The following is a 19,466-nucleotide window of genomic DNA, read 5'->3' as shown; positions in this document are numbered from 1 at the left end:
GTCTCGAAAAACCAAAAAAAAAAAAAAAAAGAAAGAAAGAAAGAAAGGGCTGGAGAGATGGCTCAGTAGTTAAGAGCACTTGTTTCTCTCACAGAGGACTCAGGGCCAACCTGATGGTTCACAACTGCCTGTAATTGCAGTTCTAGGCAATCTAATGCCCTCTTCTGAACTCTGTGATTACTAGGCACACCTGTGGTACACATACGTACATATATACATACATACATACAAGCAAAGACTCATACACATAAAAGTAAAATTAATAAATTTAATAAAAAATTTAAAAAGAGAAGGAAGAAGGAAGGGACAATTTTAAAAAAAGAAGTCGTAAATCATGCATTGGGGCTGGGAATGTAGCTCAATTGGTCGACCTTAGTGCTCTTCCAACCTCCATGTTACCAGGCTTACATGTGGTGCACAGATATGCATGGGGACAAAACACTCAACACAGGGCTGGAGAGATGGCTCAGTGGTTAAGAGCATTGCCTGCTCTTCCAAAGGTCCTGAGTTCAATTCCCGACAACCACATGGTGGCTCACAACCATCTGTAATGAGGTCTGGTGCCCTCTTCTGGCCTGCAGATATACACACAGACAGAATATTGTATACATAATAAATAAATATTTAAAAAAACACTCAACACATAAAATAAAACAGATAATTTTCTTGTTTTCGTTTTTTGCTTTTCCAAACGAGGGTTTTCTGAACAGCCCTGGCTGTCCTGGAACTCACTCTGCAGACCAGGCTGGCCTTGAACTCACATTGATCCTCTTACCTCTGCCTCCTGAGAGCTGAGATTAAAGGCCTGCATCACCACCATCTGGCCTTCTGTAAATTTTTAATGCAAAAAAGCCATACATCTTCTTTCTTGTTTATAAGGGATCCCCCTCTCCCTCCCCTGTCATGACTCAGTAGGGTTCTTTTCCCTGCCTGGAGCTGAAGTTCTTTTGAGCAGTGACTTTTGTTCTGCTCCAAACTATAGGAAAAAGATCCATTCTAAAAATTCCCACAGATGGCCTTGTGTCTAGAGGGGGATCTATAAATATTAATTCTTGAGCCACCTCATATTGCTGACTGATTAATTACTGCTGTCAAAATATTCATTATTCAGTCTAAAGGACTTTCAAGTCTAAGCATGGACTCTTTTCACTTATTGGGGAGGGGTCAATAGTTTCTGGGCCTCTTGACTGCTGATCTTAAAATATAAACATGAAGAGAAAAATCTCTGAGTCGCCTAAGATGGGCATCAAGAGTTTAAAACCTGCACGTTTTACCTGTTTAGAAGATATGAGTGAGCTGAACAGAAGTGATGCACGCCTTTAATTCCAGCACTTAGGAGGCAGAGGCAGGAGGATCTTAGTGAGTTTGAGGCCAACCTGATCTACAATAAGGAATCTGGGGGTGTGGAGGAATCAGGAGGAATCCAAGCTTTGATGTTGACTTGTTTTGTGCCATTGAGGGGAGAATGGGACTGAAGCTTGCTTTGCCAACTGAAGGTGAGGCCATCTTAGCTCTGACCAAATGCCTGAGAAGATCTGCTTACAGATGAGCGAGGTTTCAGCCTGTGGCCGATTGGCTCCATTGCTTTCAGGCCTGTGGTGGGTCAGGACTCCATGGTGATGGGAGAGGTGGCAGAGAAATGCCCTCACGTCACAGTGGCTGGCACAGAGGGAGGTGGAAGGAAGGACAGGGCGAAGATAAAGCTTTCTACCGCCAAGTCTCCCCACTAGGACCTACTCAACAGCCAATTCTTCAGTTCTGAAGGCATCAATGGGTTAACCCCCTGATGAGGTCAGAGCTCTCCTGACCCAAACACCTCCTCAAACTCCACCTCCAAACACAGCTGCTTCCAGCCCCAGGCTTTCAACACATGTGCCTTAGGGGGAACGCTTCAGGTCCAAACTGTAACACAGTATCTGTCAGGGGAGACTGTCTGGGGATTTGATGAAATAGTCACTGTGAAGGCAGGACACTGATGTCAGCTGTCTTCCTCTATTGTTCTTCACTTTATTATTACTTTATTTATTTATTTGGAACAAGGTCTCATGGTGTAGCTGACCTGGCATCTACTGTGTACACCAGGCTGGCCTTAAACCCAAAGATCTGCTTGCCTCTGCCTCCCAAGTGCCAGGATTAAAAGTGTGTGCAACTATGCTGGGTATATTTTTTTCTAAATTATGTATATGTGGGGTGTGTGTGAAAATGTGTACATAAATGCAGGTGGCCATGGAGTTTCGGTAACATGGGTGCTGGGTACTGAAATCAGATTCTCGGTAAGAGCAGGAAGTGCTCCTCTCTCTCTCTCTCTCTCTCTCTCTCTCTCTCTCTCTCTCTCTCTCTCTCTCTCTCTCTTTCTTTTTTTAAGTCAGGGTTTCTCTGTGTAACAGTTCAATCTTGGAATTCACTTTGTAGACCAGGCTGGCCTCAACTTGAACTCACAGAGATTGGCCTGCCCCTCTCTCCTGAGTGCTGAGATTAAAGGCTTGCGCCACCACTGCCTGGCTGCAGGAAGTGCTCTTAAGAACTGAGCCCTCTCTCCAGTCCTACCTCTTTGGGACATGGTCTCTCAATGAATTTGGAGCTCATAATTTAGGCTAGACTGGCTGGCCAGTGGGCCCCAGAGGTCCTCCTGTTGCCACCTGAGGGGAACACACCTCTGTGTGCTAGGGGCCACACACAGCCATGCCCAGCTTTTACATGATCCTGGGGATGTAAACCCAGTAAAGCAAGTACTTTACCCACTGAGCTATCTCCTTGCTTTGTTTTCTGAGGCAGGTTTCACTATGTAGCCCAGGCTGGCCTCAAACCAATAGCAGTCCTTCTGTCTTGGCCTCCTGGATGCTGAGATTACAGGCAGAGTAATTTTTTTTTTATGTGGTTTTGGAGCCTGTCCTGGAACTAGCTCTGTAGACCAGGCTGGTCTTGAACTCACAGAGATCCGCCTGCCTCTGCCTCCCGAGTGCTGGGATTAAAGGTGTGCGCCACCATCGCCCGGCCCAGGAAGAGTAATCTTGGCTCCATATTATTGTTGTTTCTGCTTTAAGACAGGGTCTCATATAGCCCAGGTTGACCTTGATTTTGCTGTGTTTGGGAGGATGACTGCTGTGGAATAATGCTTTTGTAAAGATTTGTCACTCATATCAGTTTAATAAAATGCTGATTGGTCAGTAGCCAGGCAGGAAGTATACAGATGGCGTAACCAGACTAAGAGAATTCCGGGAAGAGGAAAGGTAGAGATCCAGTCACCAGCTGGAAGCAGAGGAAGCAAGATGAGAATGCCTTACTGAGAAAAAGCACCATTCATGGGCCTAAACATAGACAAGATTTGGGCTAATTTAAGTTGTAAGAGTTAGTTAATAATAAGCATGAGCTAATAGGCCAGCCAATTTATAATTAATATAAGCCTCTGAGTGTTTTTTTGGGACTGAACGGCTGTGGGATCAGGCAGGACAGAAACTTCTTTCTACAAATGACCTTGATCTTGCTATGTTTCAAAGGATGACTCTGAACTCTGGATCCTGAGTCTTCAGAGCGCTAACATTACAGGCATACTTTAGGACTCCTTTTGGGGGTGATGGTGTGCAACCTGGAGCCACGTGTATGCTAAGCATGCATCATGTTTTTTAGGTACATGCCTGCTGCATTCCATAAGAGAGGACTTTCTTACCTCTGTGAAACCAAGAACAAGGTTGCTGGGAATTGAATTCAGGACCTTTGGAGGAGTAGGTCATGCTCTTAACCGCTGAGCCATCTCTCCAGCCCGCAGTCAGTGTTCTTAAACCAGTCAACCATCTCTCTAGTCTGAAGGTAATCATAGTTGATAGGTAGTTTATTTTTATCAGATGTCAATGCTTTTTTACACCTTCCTTTTCAGTATAATACTAACCACCTACTGTGAGTTCTCATGACTCATTGTGTAATGCCTATTATATACCAGTCTTCAGTATTATTACTTAATTACCGAATTATTTTATTTTTTGGACACAGGGCCTATGTAGCCCAGGCTGACCTGAAACATGCTATATAGACCAGGCTAGCCTGCAACTTTCAGTGGTCCTCATGCTTTTGTCTCCCAAGCGCTTGGGAGAACTGCTGTGCACCACCAGACATGAATTTTATTTATTATGTTGTTGATAGAACCCAGGACCTCAGCTATGCTAGGCTGGCCCGCTAACACTGAATTACACCCAATATTTCATGAGAGACTTCTGAAAGTATCTCTCATTTAAATGATAAAAGTGTTGACCCTCCACCATCCTCCCAAAAAGAGGCTCTGGCCTGAGCAACCGGTGCACACCTGAGCAAGGAGGAGGGAAGAGGACCCGGGTCGTCTTCGCCCGAGTCCACAGACCTCCGCAGATGGCATGGGTAGAAGGGGAGCCTAAGAGGTCACGTTTATGACTCTGCAGGTGGGTTTAGAGCCAGGCAGGGAGGTAGGCGGGACCAGATCGGAGGGAGGGCGGGGCCTGTATTGTCCGCCCCGCGGGGCATGACGGGAACCCCGCCCCCAAGATGGCGTCTTACTGACAGTTGGCTGCGGAGCGGCAGAGGCGGATCCTGCCAGTCAGGGCGGCGGCGGGGCCGGGGTCTCCCGGGCCGGGCTTGGCGTGTGGAAGGGATGGCTGCGCGGAACGCCTAGGGCGGTGCCGCGTGGGCAAGGCGGGCGCGGCGGGCAGCCATGGGCTGCTGAGGCGGCGGCGTCCCTACAGCGCCTTCCCTTAGCCATGGGTTCATCGGCAGCCGCGGCTGCGGCGGCAGCGGCCGCAGCGGCGGCGGACTCGGCACAGTGGCTGTCGGTGAAGGAGGAGACCATCTTTCTGCACGACGGGCTTATCCGGGTCACCGACCTGGCCGAGCTGCCCAGCGAGATCCTCGGCGCCCCGGAGGCCGCCGACACCGACCTGGAGGTGAGCGAGGCCCCCGCAGGCCGCGGCAGGTGTGTGTGCGACTCTTGAGAGCATCTTCGGGCCGCGGCCTGGAGCCCGGGCAGCCGCCGCCCCGCCGCTCCCCTCCCCCACGCGCCGGGAGTCCCTGGGCGGCCGCGCCCAGGTGCCTGCGCTCCGGAGACCTTTTGTATTTTGAACGGTTGCACACGCTCTGCTTCTTTTTAGCCCCAGCCCTGTGTTGATTTCGTGGGCGCGCAAGTGCACTCGTGTGTGTTGGGGAGACCAGGTGACAGCTGCCGGGCTTCCTTCACCGTAAGCAATCCTGCAACCTGTCTGTGCGGTGCCTGGGATTGACACCCGGGCCTTTGTCAGGGAAGCCGGCTGTGTGGACAGCGAGAAAGGGATGCTGCACCGCGGCCTGGGAAGGGTCAAGGGCGGATGTGTGTGTGCGTGTGTGTGTGTGCGCGCGCGCGCGCGCGTAGCGGGGTCGCTAAGAAGCCCAGTCTCAGGAGCGGTGGCAGGTGCATCAGCTAGTTGTGATGGTCCCCCGCCCCCATCCACCCCCCAAAAACCCAAATGTGCATATGGGAACTTTCCACCGAGTAAGCTCGGTTTCGTATTTGCCTAGAGGTGGGAATGTTGGCCGTCGTGTTTTTATTCAGGTCAGCTGGCTGTTGACCCTGCTTCCCCTCCACTTTGTGGGGTGACATTTTGGTGTGCAGGAAGCATAGAGTGTGGTGAAATTCGTATTGTCGCATGGAGGGTTCCCTGGGGTACGCAGCAGACAGGAGAACCTGTATGCGGAATCTTTTGTGTTTTGCGGTTTTCCATGCGCTTTGGCATTCAGTACCACCGACATTTATAGAAATGGATTAAAATCTCATTACTGCGTGTTTTTGGAAACGGCAGAGATCCGATCACAGTCAGCGACACCACTCTGGGACGTGCTTGAGATCCGAATGCGGTCCGCTGTGTTTGTGTGTCTGCTTTTGAGGTTGCTTCAAAATTTCCGTTTATGACTCTTTTTTTTTTGTTTGTTTGTTTTTTGTTTTTTTTTTTTTTTGTTTTTGGTTTTTCGAGACAGGGTTTCTCTGTGGTTTTGGAGCCTGTCCTGGAACCGTTTATGACTCTTAATTGACATATTTTACAGTATAGCCACGATAACATGGGCGATATATAAGTTGGTAGAGAATTCCTAACGTGAAATCTTAATACAATTGTGTTTTATTTGTGCCTATTCTATAAAAAGCAAGGGGTTTCTGATTTAACTGCCTGAAAACCCCAGGGCTCTGATGGTATGATGGTGGACCCTTTATTTAGTGGGCACTGCTGTGTAAAGGTGGAAGGTGCTCTTTGTTTTTTGGAGGCTAACCCAAATTCTCTCGAGCCCAGACTGATGTATATGCAATTGAGTTTTTTGATTAGAAGAAATAGAATTATTTTAACAACTGAGTTATTCACTGTATGTGCCCTGAGTGAATTTGCCAGCTATTTCCAGATTCATTTTAAAAGAAAGACTGACCAACTAGATTAATTCTTCTCCTAAAGGAATATGTGAATGAGTGATACACACTGGATTTGGCAGTAATGGAGAACTGTTCTGTTTTCATTCCTTTCCATACTGCAGTATCTGGAGAAGCAAGTAGTCTGCTATTCACACACCTAACTATTTAATAATATTCCTTAATTGTATCCCTCGTGTTGGGTGCTGTCCTGTTAGATTCTCAAAGGACTCTAGGAGCTAAGTCTTGTTACTCATTGCAACTGTTGTATCTATTGTGTGGGTATAGCAAGTAAAGAGCAGAGCAAGTGTGCAGTTTGCTCAAGATCTCCATTTTTATTTTTGAGACAGGGTGTCACTTCATAATTCTGTCTGTCCCAGAACCCTGTGTAGACCAGGCTGTTATAGAACATACAGAGATCTGCCTGTCTCTGCTTCCCAAGTCCTGAGATTGAAGGTGTACACACCGCACATAGCCTTAGATATTTTTTAATACTTAGGGATTGATTTATAGGAATGCTGGGGATCTAAACTCAGATCTTGTTAACCACCAAGCAGTCTCTCCAGCCCTAAACTCAGACCCTCATTTTGCAGAGCAAGCTCTTCATCCAGAGTTGCTTTCCTAACCCCACTTTGTTTCCTGTCCAGCAACTGTTTCTTTTTCATGTTTCAGGATGATTAAAGTTTAGCATAGTTGAAAAGGTATCTTTTGGGATGTTAACAACCTATGAAATAGTGTCTCCCAGTTCTCTCTAGTCGACTCTGAGGGAATAGCAGTGATCTGTATAATTTTGTTTTTTTGAGACAAGGTTTCTCTGTGTATCTCTGGTTGTCCTGGAGCTTCCTCTATAGACCAGGCTGGCCTTGACTCACAGAGATCCATCTGCCTCTGCCTTCCCAGTGCTGGGATTATTCATAGGGTTTTATAATTTTTTTTTTTTTTTTTTTTGGTTTTTCGAGACAGGGTTTCTCTGTGGTTTTGGAGCCTGTCCTGGAACTAGCTCTTGTAGACCAGGCTGGTCTCGAACTCACAGAGATCCGCCTGCCTCTGCCTCCCAAGTGCTGGGATTAAAGGCGTGTGCCACCACCACCCGGCCACAGGGTTTTATAATTATAGACTTCTTCCACTAATGATTTTGAATTATAAATAAGACTGGAACTCAGAGCCAGGCAGTGATGGCACACGCCTTTAATCCTAGCACTTGGGAGACAGAGGCAGGTGGATCACTGTGAGTTCGAGGTCAGCCTGGTCTACAAGAGCTAGTTCCGGGACAGGCTCCAAAACTATAGATAAACCCTGTCTCGAAAAACCACACACACACACACACACAAAAAAAAAAAAGACTGGAACTCAGTTGAATAATTTATGAAGGACAACCATAATAGATAAGACTGTAGAGTCATAGAATTTTAGACCACAGAAGGGACTTTGGAGATGATGCCCCTTGGAGATATGAGTGATTCCTTCATTTTAGAAATTGATCAGGAAGGATTCTGCTGTGATGGGTATAGCATGTCTAGCTATGTCAGTAAGATGACCTGGGCCTTCTGCTTCTGGGTTCTAGTGTTCTTTTACTCTCAGTGCTGTTCGAGGTTACATGTCATTTAAAAAATAAAAATCTAAGGAGATCAAAATCGACCTGAGCAGAGCATCTGCAGTAAATTTTCTTCCTAGTAAATTATAGATTTGTTTTTGAAGGAAAAATAACAACAACAAAAAAAGAGCCCACCACATAATAGTGTTTTCAACTAATTAGTGCAAGTACTATCTTGTGAATTTAGCAGTAATTGAGGTCTACTGTTTTGGGTGTTGAGGGCATGGCAGTGGATGAAATGAAAGCTTCCTTCTCTAAAAAACTTATATTTCAGCTTGAAGATGTAAACTACAGCAATAAGTATCCTGCATCATAGCCCCACAATGTCCTTGAATAGGACCCAGGAACTGTCGGATACCCAAACCCACCAATGCTGAGGCTCTTAGCTTAGCACATAGACTTTTACAGCTACATATAAGTCATCTCTATGTGTAGTAGTACAAGGTAGGCAAGTGGTCATTATATTGCTTAGGAGATAATGATTAGACATACTTTTGTATATGTGTTGTATGCCTGGTCACATTGCACACAGCCAGGGCATGGATGACATGTTCTAACAATGACAAAGGGGATGCTTCCCCATCACTTCATGTGTTTGTGTGGATGATTCTGTTTGGTACTTGCTACAAAGCAAATCTGAGGTTTACCTTTTTTTTTTTTTTTTTTTTTTGTTTGTTTTTTTAGATAGGGTTTCTCCGTATAGTTTTAGTGCCTGTCCTAGAACTCTCACTCTGTAGACCAGGCTGGCTTTGAACTCACAGAGATCTACCCTGCCTCTGCCTCCCAAGTACTGTGGTTAAAGGTGAATGCCACCATTGCCCAGTGAGGTTTACTTTTTGGAAATTTCTCCTCTTCTTTTGAGACAGGGTCTCAGTATGTAGGCCAGGCTGTAGACCAGGCTGGCCTTGAACTCCTTCTGCCTGCCCAGTGTACGTTTTAAAGGCATGCATCACTGGCCCAACATTTTCCTGAATATTTTCTTTTTTTAAAAAAAATTTTATAATTTATTTAACTTTATTTTTTTTTTAATTTATTTATTATTTATACAATGGTCTGCCTGCATGTGTCTCTGCAGACAGAAGTTGACACCAGATCTTGTTACCGGTGGTTGTGAGCCACCATATGGTTGCTGGGAATTGAACTCAGGACCTCTGGAAGAGCAGTCAATGCTCTTAACCTCTGAGCCATCTCTCCAGCCCTATTTAACTTTATTTTATATGCATTGGTATGAAGATATCAAATCTCCTGGAACTGGAGTTACAGACAGTTGTGAGCTGCCATGTGGGTGCTGGGATTTGAACCTGGGTCTTCTAGAAGAACAGCCAGTGCTCTTAACTGCTGAGCCATCTCTCCAGCCCCCTTTCCTGAATATTTTCAATCCACAGTTGATTGCATGTGAAGATATGGAGCCCACTAATGTGGAGGAACAACTTGTGTGTGTGCATGTATGTGCTTCTGTATATGCCTCTGTGTGTGTGTGTGTGAGTGCTCGCGCTAGTGCACATGTATGTGATGATAAGTATAAGTGTTGTGGAGAAGATGAACCAGGTAAAGAGATGGGATCTTACTTCATATCCAGTGGACTGGAAAGGAGAGTGCAGGCAGATGAAAGTGCAAGCTGGCTTTTGAGCAGAGTCTTGAAAGAAGTGAGAGTGTGACATGACTGTGGAGCAAAGAGCGTCCTATACAGAGAGGACATCTGGAGCCAAGTGTCTGAGAGGAAATTGTCCTTAGTTTGTTCGGAGCTCTGAGCCCTTATTCAGAAAGCAGAGGGGGAAAGGAGTGATAGGAGTCAGGAATGCTGATCAGGTGGGGCCTTGGCAGTAAGGGCTTTGAGCTTCACAGTGAATTAAGAATGCAGAGTGAGGCTTATTCTTTTTATGTTAATTTTAAAATTAGGAAGCATGATAATAGATGTCATTGTGATATTTCATACATATATTTTGCTTGTCTCCCCCTCCCCTTTTTCTTGTCCTTTGAAATAACTGCCTTCTATCTTTGTGGTACACATTGTAACCCCAGCATTTGGGAAGCTGAAGCAGGAGGATAGAGAAATTGAGGCCAGCCTGTGCTATACAGGGGATTAGTGTGCATGTTTATAGTGGTGAGCTTCGCAAAGATCGCTTTCAAATGTTCAATGCTTTTTCCGTATTCACTCCTCGTACTCTCCCCTTCTTCACTCCTCTCCCTTCCCTTTCCGTGCTAGAAAATTATTATTTAAGCATTGAAATAAATATAAACTTGAAGAAAAAAGGATGCAGCTCAGAAGTGATAAGCTCAGTGGGAGAATCATTTACCTGGCAAGCACAAAGCCCCAGGTTTAGTGCTGCCTACCACACATATATACACAACTCAAATACATTGAACTTTAAATTTCATTTCATTGAACATTAGGGGGTTTTTTTGTTGTTGTTTTGCTTTTTTTTTTTTTTTTTTTTTTTTTTCTGAGACAGGGTTTCTCTGTGTAACAGTCCTAGCTGTTCTGGAACTCGATTTGTAGTTCAGGGTGGTCTTGAACTTACAGAGATCCACCTACCTCTTCCTCCCAAGCGCTGGGATTAAAGGAGTGTGCCATCACAGCCCAGCTGAACATTAATGTTTTAAATAAAGGTAATCAATTGGTTGAAGTTTCAAAAGCTTGCTGCTATTTACTATTTTGTATTTATTTTACAAACTCCACCTGGAGACAAGTGTCTCTCTCTCTCTCTCTCTCTCTCTCTCTCTCTCATTCTCACACACACACGCACTCACACATACACACACTCACACACACGCACATGCGTACACACTCACCTATACACTGATAGAGAAGCTATTTTCTTAATGTGTCCAAAATATTTTTTACCCTATAGTTTATTTGATAATTTTATTGCATTGATTGATTGATTGTGTGTGTGTGTTTTTGTGGTCTTGGAATACCAGGGTGTTTGTGTGGACGTCAGATGACAACTTTTGGGAATCAGCTGTCTTCTGACTGGTTGGTCCTGGGGATTGAACTCAAGTTGTCAGACTTGGTAGCAAATACCCTGACCCAGAGAGCCATTTTACTGGTTTAGGTATAGACTTCTTTTAAATTCAAATATTTCCTTTTTTTATTTTTTTTTTTATTTTTTTTTTTATTTTTTATTTTTTTATTTTTTTTGGTTTTTCGAGACAGGGTTTCTCTCTGGTTTTGGAGCCTGTCCTGGAACTAGCTCTTGTAGACCAGGCTGGTCTCGAACTCACAGAGATCCGCCTGCCTCTGCCTCCCGAGTGCTGGGATTAAAGGCGTGCGCCACCGCCGCCCGGCTATTTCCTTTTTTTAAAATTCAAACATTTTCAAAATGAATGGTTCTTGTTTTTCTTTTCTTTATTTTTGTATGTCCCTGGGGATCAAATCTGTTTTCTGTAACTGCTCGTAGAATGTAAGCACTCTCTCCTAAGATCCTTCTTGAGTCCTGCTTCTCGTTGTTCATGATTGTGAGGACTTCCTCTCCTCCCTCAGTCATTAACACACTTTCCTCGCAAAGACTTATTCCTTCCCCGCTTTAGTTTTTCAAGACAGGGTTTCTCTGTAGCTTTGGAGACAGTCCTGGAATTGAACCCAGGTCCTCTGGAAAAGCAGTCAGTGCTCTTAACCACTGAGCCATCTCTCCAGCCCCGAGATTTCTTTATTTTATGTGCATGAGTTTTGCCTGTGTGTGCAGTGCCTGGGGAACTCAGGAGAAGGCATCAGATTTCCTAGGACTGGGGTTACAGATGATTGTAAGTCACCATGTGGGTGTTAGGAACTGAAAACCCAGGTCATTTGAAAGAACAAGAACTCTTACCACTGAGCCATCTCTCCAGCCCCCATACAAAGCTTTTCTAATTTTTTTTTTTTGAGACAGGGTTTCTCTGTAGCTTTTGGAGCCTGTCTTGGAACTTGCTCTGTAGACCAGGTTGGCCTCAAACTCACAGAGATCCACCTGCCTCTACCTCCCAAGTGCTGGGATTAAAGGCTTCCCATACAAAGATTTAAGCATGAAATTATATGTAAATTTTGTGACTATGTCAAGCTGGAAACACTCCAAATGTCCAAAAGGTCAGCAAATAAACAAGTGTGGAATATCCATACGATGGAATAAGAGCAATAAAAAGTCATGCTCTGTTGTTAAAGTATGGGTTTATGCTGGGTGCTAGAAGCCAGACACAGCGTACCCTTTAAGATTGCATTTATATGAGATTCTAGAAAATACAAAGTAGTCTGTGATGACTGCCTGGAGAGAAAGAGGAGGGCTGGGGAGGATAGAGAAAATGGTAGAGGAGCACGAGGAGACTTCTGAAGTGATGGGTGTTTTGGTTGTGGTATCGTTTCATGTTCATATGTATATGTGTCAAAACAACTCAGATCCTACAGTTTAAATATGTGCAGTTTATTGTATGCCAGTTACATTTCAGTAAGCAAACACAATCTCCGCATGCCCAGAGTGTGTTCTGGGTACTGTTTGGGAAGTGAAAGGCAGCAGGGTTTTGTGTGTTGTTTGTTTTACAGTTTAAGAGAAGAACATTTGGGTTTGGAGCTGCTTAGCTGAAGCAGCCAAGGCTTTGTATGTCGTGACATGCACATAGAACCTTCCGGACAAGGTTCGGGCTTCATTTAGTCTGTTCTGTGATTGCTGTGGAAAAGTTCAGAGCTGAGCTAGAATTCCAGATTTTAGAATGGGGAGATAATGAATGAAAAAACTGTCCTTGTTTACCTTTAGTTTTTTCTTGGCATACAGCCATCAAGCACTGATGCAAGTCACTAGTGTTCTGTGAGCTTGGATGAAAGACTGAGCAAGCCAGCATATGAAGTAGGGACGAAGGTATGAGGATTGTCAGGGGCAGTATGGTTAAGGATTGAAAGTCACACCTTGTTTTGAGATGGGGTCTTGTGTAGTTAGTCCCAGCTGGCCTTGAACTTGATAGGAGGTAAGGATGACCTTGAACTGATCTTTCTGCCTCTCTAGAGTTCTGGCATTGGGATTACAGGTGTGCACTACCATAATCCCCTTGGTATAACATCTTTGTCAGCATTGTCAACACTTCTACCACCACTATGGCAAGAGCACATTGTACTTCATGTCAGGCTTTTGTGAAATGCTTCATGACTTTTGTCCCATTTAATCCCCACAAAAGCCTTCTGAGGTTAGTTGCAGAAACTGTGATGTAGGCAAAAAATTAAGTAATCTGACAGAGATCGTAGTGACAAAGTAGAGGCTGGAATCTGTCTGGTTCCAGCCTGGGGTTCATGTTCTTTTTTTAAATTTTTTTTTTATGTTTTTTATTTTTCAAGACAGGGTTTCTCTGAAGCTTTTGGAGCCTTTCCTGGAACTAGCTCTTGTAGACCAGGCTGGCCTTGAACTCACAGAGATCCACCTGCCTCTGCCTCCCACCAACACCCGGCTAGGGGTTCATATTCTTTTTTTTTTTTTTTTTTTTTTTGCTTTTTTCGAGACAGGGTTTCTCTGTGGTTTTGGAGCCTGTCCTGGAACTAGCTCTTGTAGACCAGGCTGGTCTCGAACTCACAGAGATCCACCTGCCTCTGCCTCCCAAGTGCTGGGATTAAAGGCGTGCGCCACCACCGCCCGGCAGGGGTTCATATTCTTAACACATTAGATAGTCATTGTCTTAGAAATGTAGGGGCTAGGAATATAGCTAAGTTGGTAGAGTGCTTGCCTCACATGCACAGATCCCTGGTGTTATTCCTAGTGCTGCATAAACTAGCATAGTGGCACTCTTCTTTAATGCTAGCATTCAGGATGTAGGGACAGAAGGATCAGAAGTTTAAGATCTTGGCTGCACATCAAGCTTAAAGCTAGCCTGGGCTACATGAGAGTCTCTCCAAAAATAAAAAATGAATTTAAAGAATTGAATATTGGTTAGGTGTGGTGGTACATGACCACAACCCTGTACCCAGGAGACTGAGACAAGAGAATTGCTATGAGTCAGAGGCCTGTATGGGCCACATAGCAAGACAAGCTGGGCATGACAGTGCACACTTACAATCCTAGTACTTGGGAAGCTGAGGCAGGATTATGATTATTATATTTTGGTAAGAGGCTATGTTGCTGTTTCTGGAAAGTTTTTTTTATGAATATCAATTAGGTGGTCACAGAAAGTCAAACCATCTTGTCTACAGATTTCTTTTTCTAGAAGCAGAGATAGTTTTTTTTTTTTTTTTTTTTTTTTGGTTTTTCGAGACAGGGTTTCTCTGTGGCTTTGGAGCCTGTCCTGGAACTAGCTCTGTAGACCAGACTGGTCTCGAACTCAGAGATCCACCTGCCTCTGCCTCCCGAGTGCTGGGATTAAAGGCGTGCGCCACCACCGCCCGGCCAGAGATAGTTTTTTAAAATTTATTTTTATTTTATGTGCATTAGTGTTTTGCCTGTGTGTATGTCTGTGTGAGGGTGTCAGATCTTGGAGTTCCAGACACTTGTGAGCTGCCATGTGGGTGCTGGGAATTGAACCTCTGGAAGAACAGTCAGTGCTTTTGACCACTGAGCCATCTCTCCAGCCTCAGAGAGATAGGTTTTTTTTTTTTTTTTTGATCCTCAGTTTTTTTGCCTCACAACTTATTTGCAGTATGGTGATGTGCATGAGATTATAACTGATCTTCACTTCACTATTTCTCCTATTGTGTGGTCCAAGTCTTTCTAAGTAAATCAACACTGTTTATTATCTGTATTCTTGGCTTCCATATTGACTGTCCCTTTTGGCTTCTGGGTGGGTGTCCTGTACCTGTTCTTTTCAAAGCCATAGGTGCCTGTGTGTCAGTTATGCAAAGACTCTCAGTTCCCCAAATCATCCTGCTTTCTCTTCCCTTTCCTGCTCCCATCTTCCTTTACAGCAGTGTAAAGGAGTGTAGTCTGCTTTACAAGATGTTTAGTCAGGAGTCCCTGACAAATGTAAAAAACAGCATGTGACCAACTATGGACAAATGCAATTATTTCAAAAGGAGAGGAGGAGGCTGCAAGAATTGCCTAACTGCTACTTTTTTTTTTTTGTGTGGTTGTTGTTTTTTGAGACAGGGTTTCACTGTGTAGCCCTGACTGTCGGTAGAACTCGCTTTGTAGACCAGACTAGTCTTGAACTCACAGAAATCGGCCTGCCTCTGCTTCCCCACTGCTGTGATTGAAGGCATGTGCCACCATGCCTGGCACATAACTGACATTTTTGATCCCTAGATGATCAAAAGCTTGCCATCTCACATTCTTCGCATAATTTCATGTGCAGAGTCTCCTTTGCCATGTCCATACCTCTAGAAATTGGGACTGGGACATCTCAGAAGGTACTGTTTACCAGCTCAACACAGTGGGTATTTTGGTTGTTTCTCACTATCAAAACCAGTCCTTTGGTGCCTCTTTCTGCATATCTGAATGTGTGAGTATTTTTCTAGGGTAGATTTGAGACATCACATCAAGGTGCTTGTTGTTCATTTTAATGGATACTGCCAAATCAATTTCCTAAGTGTCTATACCAGTTTATATTCATACACCAGTTTGCTAGGACCTCTCTTCCTGCACACTGTCCTGACTATTTTAGAACTCAGTGGTTTTGCTTAAATTTCTCATATACTCAAGCTACTGACTCTCATTCTATAGATGGGTCCAGTACGTGGAACTGGTACCTGGAAATGTGTGCAGTGCCTGTCAACCCCAGGAAACCATGGCTATCTGTGGGTGCCTTCTGCTTTCATCACTTTGCTTCAGAGTACCTTGCTTGTGTTTGGTCTTATTCACCTCCTGGCATATATTTATTTTGGCCAGTAATCTAAATAATAAATCTACGCTCATATGTAAGCAAGAAAGAAGGAAGATTTTGTAGTTTGTGATGGACTAGGGATGTTGAAGTTGTTTAGCTGAACTAGATTCCATTAAAAAGTTCCATTTTATGGACTGCGCTTGATGCCCAGCCTGATGATCTGAGTTAGATTTCTAGGACCCACATGGTGGAAAGAGAGAAAGGACTCTCTCTAATGGTGCTCTTATCTTAACAGGCACACTGTAGCAAGTGCATACCGCACCCCCATTCCCAATAAATAATCTAATAATTGTTTTTAAACTGGGCAATGAGGGCACATGCCTCTAATCCCAGCACTTGGGAGGTAGAGGCAGGCAGATCTCTGTGAGTTTGAGGCCAGCCTGGTCTACAGAGCTGGTTCCAGGACAGCCAGGGCTACACAGTCTCAAAAACTTAAAAAAAAATGTAAAGTTTTCTCTTTTTTGTTTGTTTGTTTTTTTTCGAGACAGGGTTTCTCTGTGGTTTTGGAGCCTGTCCTGGAACTAGCTCTTGTAGACCAGGCTGGTCTCGAACTCACAGAGATCCGCCTGCCTCTGCCTCCCAAGTGCTGGGATTAAAGGCGTGCGCCATCACCGCCCGGCTAAAGTTTTCTTGTAAAATGTTAATGTAAGTGTTAGTCTGCATACTTTGGAGTGTTAAGGAAGCTGATATTAAGTGTGTTGTATTTGTGCTGTGTACCTTTTGGCCTTAAAGAATTAATATGGAGATACTGTAGAAGCAGAAAATATGGGGTGTATGAGAGAGACAATAAGTAGCCTGGAATAATACCAATTAGAGAAAAATTAGGTTTATTTTTACTATTATTTTCTTCTTCAGCTCATTTTTATGTATAGAAAACAATGATTACATACTACCAGTAATTCTGTATTTAAAATTTTGTTTGTTTGTTTTTAAGTCATGGGTTTTACTGTGTAGCCCTGGCTGACCTGGAACTTATTATATAGACCAAGCTTAGCTTAAAATTTAGAGATCTGGGGGTGGAGAAATGGCTCAGTGGTTAAGAGCATTGCCTGCTCTTCCAAAGGTCCTGAGTTCAATTCCTGGCAACCACATGGTGGCTCACAACCATCTATCTGTAATGAGGTCTGGTCCCCTCTTCTGGCCTGCAGACATACACACAGACAGAATATTGTATACATAATAAATAAATAAAAGAATAAAAAAAATTTAGAGATCTGACAGCCCCGCCTCCCCAGTGTTGCAATTAAAGGGGTGTACCACCAGGACAGGCTCTTTTGTGTTCTTTACTAATGTATTGCGTACATTTTGTTGAAATAGATTTAAAACACAACTTTCATGGTTGCATGGTAATTCATGAATGTACTGTAATTGTGACATTACTGAAATTTCTTCAAAGCTATTATTTTAAAATACAAATTTATAGGAATTCAAAAGATTTAAAAATTTTTGTTGCTGAATGGGTGGTGGCACACGCCTTTAATTCTGGCACTGAAGAGGCAGAGGCAGGCGTTCTGTGATCCAACCTGGTCTATAGAGCAAGTTTCAGGACAGCTAGAGCTGTTATACAAAGAAACCCTGTTTTGAAAAACCAAAAAGGAAAAAAATAAAAGAAAAAAATCTTTTGTTGGCTGGGCAGTGGTGGTGTGCATGCCTTTAATCCCAGCACTTGGACGCAGAGGCAGGTGGATCACTGAGTTTGAGGTCAGCCTGGTCTACAGAGTGAGTTCCAGGACAGCCAGAGCTACACAGGAAAACTCTGTATTGGAAAGCCAAAATAGTAAGATAAATAAATAAATAAATTTGTTGTTACTCTGTGTGTTATGTGGGATTTGTGTGAGGAGATAGAGGCATGCATGGAGGTCAGAGGACAACTTTGTGGACTTGGTTTTCTTCCACCTTTGTTGTGTTCCCTGATCAAATTCCGGGTGTCAGGCTTTCCTGGCAAGTGCTTTTACCCATCCACTATGTTATTGGCCCTTAGTTTTTTTTTTTAAAAGACAGGATTTCACTATGTAGCACTATGTAGCCCTGACTGCCTGGAACTCACAAAGGTCCCTCTACTTCTACCTTCCAATTGCTGAGATTAAATGATTTTTTTTTTTTAAATTTATGATCATTGATGTTTTTCCTGCATGTATGTGTGAGGGTTTTAGAAGCTCTGGAACTTAGCCGGTCAGTGGTGGCGCACGCCTTTAATCCCAGCACTCGGGAGACAGAGACAGGTGGATCTCTGTGAGTTCGAGGCCAGCCTGGGCTACAAGAGCTAGTTTCAGGACAGCTACACAGAGCTACACAGAGAAACCCTATCTTGAAAAACAAACAAACGCCCTGGAACTGAAGTCAGAGTTTTAGTGTTTATATGTTTGAATTAGAAGTTTGTTGTGATTGTTAAGGTATGTTCCTGCAAAATATCCCTACTAGCAGTGTTAGGTCTTTTTTTTTTTTTTTTTAATATTTATTTATTTATTAAGTATACAATATTCTGTCTGTATGTATGCCTGCAGGCCAGAAGAGGGCACCAGACCTCATTACAGATGGTTGTGAGCCACCATGTGGTTGCTGGGAATTGAACTCAGGACCTCTGGGAGAGCAAGTAATGCTCTTAACCACTGAGCCATCTCTCCAGCCCCCAGTGTTAGGTCTTAAACCCAGGACAAATGACAAATAGGCTGAGGTGCCTATTTAACATGTCAAAGTGAACCTGGCCACCAGGTTCTCCCTGCATCCCATGGTCCTTTACCTGTTACAGGGTATGGCTGGCATACCCCACCCCCACCATAATCCAGCCTTTTTGGTTATCTACATTCTTTTGGTCTACCCTTTTACCTTCCTGGCCTCTGGGTCTCCTCCTAGCTCTCCTCTCCCCATCTTCTCACATGGCCTGGCTCAGTCTAGCCATGTTCCCTCTGGACTCTCCCAAATGTCCCAGTCTCTGACTGTTTTCTCCCTTTTGTCTATAATAAACTTTCTCCTCCACCATACTTAGGAGTAGTCATCTCCTTTCTATTATTATTATTATTATTATTATTAATTTATCTGGCGCTAAAACCCAGGATCAGTCATATCCTTCCTTTCTTAGTTCTTTTTTTCATTTTCATTCAGACAGGTTATAACATAAAGGCATATTAATTGTGCCATATGATTTATCTCCTAGTAGTGTTGACTATTTATGTAGAATTTTGAAGTTCATGTTCCATGATGGGAAACTTTGGAGTACATGCATCTGAATTCCCAGTGTTTCACCCCAACATTTTGCATTACTAGGTCAAAGCATGTGTGTGGCAATTTTAGGATAGCAATAAGGAAATGTATAATTTACAAACTATTTCTTTTTTTTTTTAAAGATTTTTATTTATTATGTATATAGGTTTCTTCCTTCATGTATCCTGCAGTACAGAAGAAGACACCAGATCTTATTACAGATGGTTGTGAGCCACCATGTGGTCGCTGGGAATTGAACTCAGGACCTCTGGAAGAGCAGCCAGTGCTCTATTCCTCTGAGCCATCTCTCCAGCCACCTGCAAACTATTTCATGCAAATTATAGGTTTAGGAACTCTAACAACTGCAGATGTTTCATTCAAGTAGTGGTTTTATGCTAACAAAATGTTGACATTTGGTTTATATTTATAATGGGTGTCTTCTGTTCTGTATGTGCTTCGTGTGTATTTGTGGTTTGTATTACTGATTGCAGATGTACAAAGTCTAATGCAACACTGGAT

At 43.7% G+C, this 19,466-nt stretch overlaps 1 protein-coding gene across 9 annotated transcripts in view; it reads left to right on the top strand.

Annotated features, from left to right (window-relative positions):
* Positions 1–4,518: 4,518 nt before the first annotated feature.
* Hectd4 (HECT domain E3 ubiquitin protein ligase 4) overlaps positions 4,519–19,466 on the top strand; it is a 183,850-nt gene continuing 168,902 nt past the window's right edge. For all 9 annotated transcript variants that reach the window (XM_057763496.1, XM_057763491.1, XM_057763497.1 and 6 more), the window contains exon 1: positions 4,519–4,907. In XM_057763496.1, coding sequence (XP_057619479.1) covers positions 4,725–4,907 — 183 coding nt within the window. In that variant the 5' untranslated portion in view covers positions 4,519–4,724. The remainder of the gene's footprint in view (positions 4,908–19,466) is intronic.

Source organism: Chionomys nivalis, chromosome 3 (genome assembly GCF_950005125.1).
Source record: "Chionomys nivalis chromosome 3, mChiNiv1.1, whole genome shotgun sequence".
NCBI classification, from domain to species: domain Eukaryota; kingdom Metazoa; phylum Chordata; class Mammalia; order Rodentia; family Cricetidae; genus Chionomys; species Chionomys nivalis.
The sequence above is the reverse complement of the archived record's forward strand: the minus strand, read 5'-3'. Positions and strand labels throughout refer to the sequence as shown.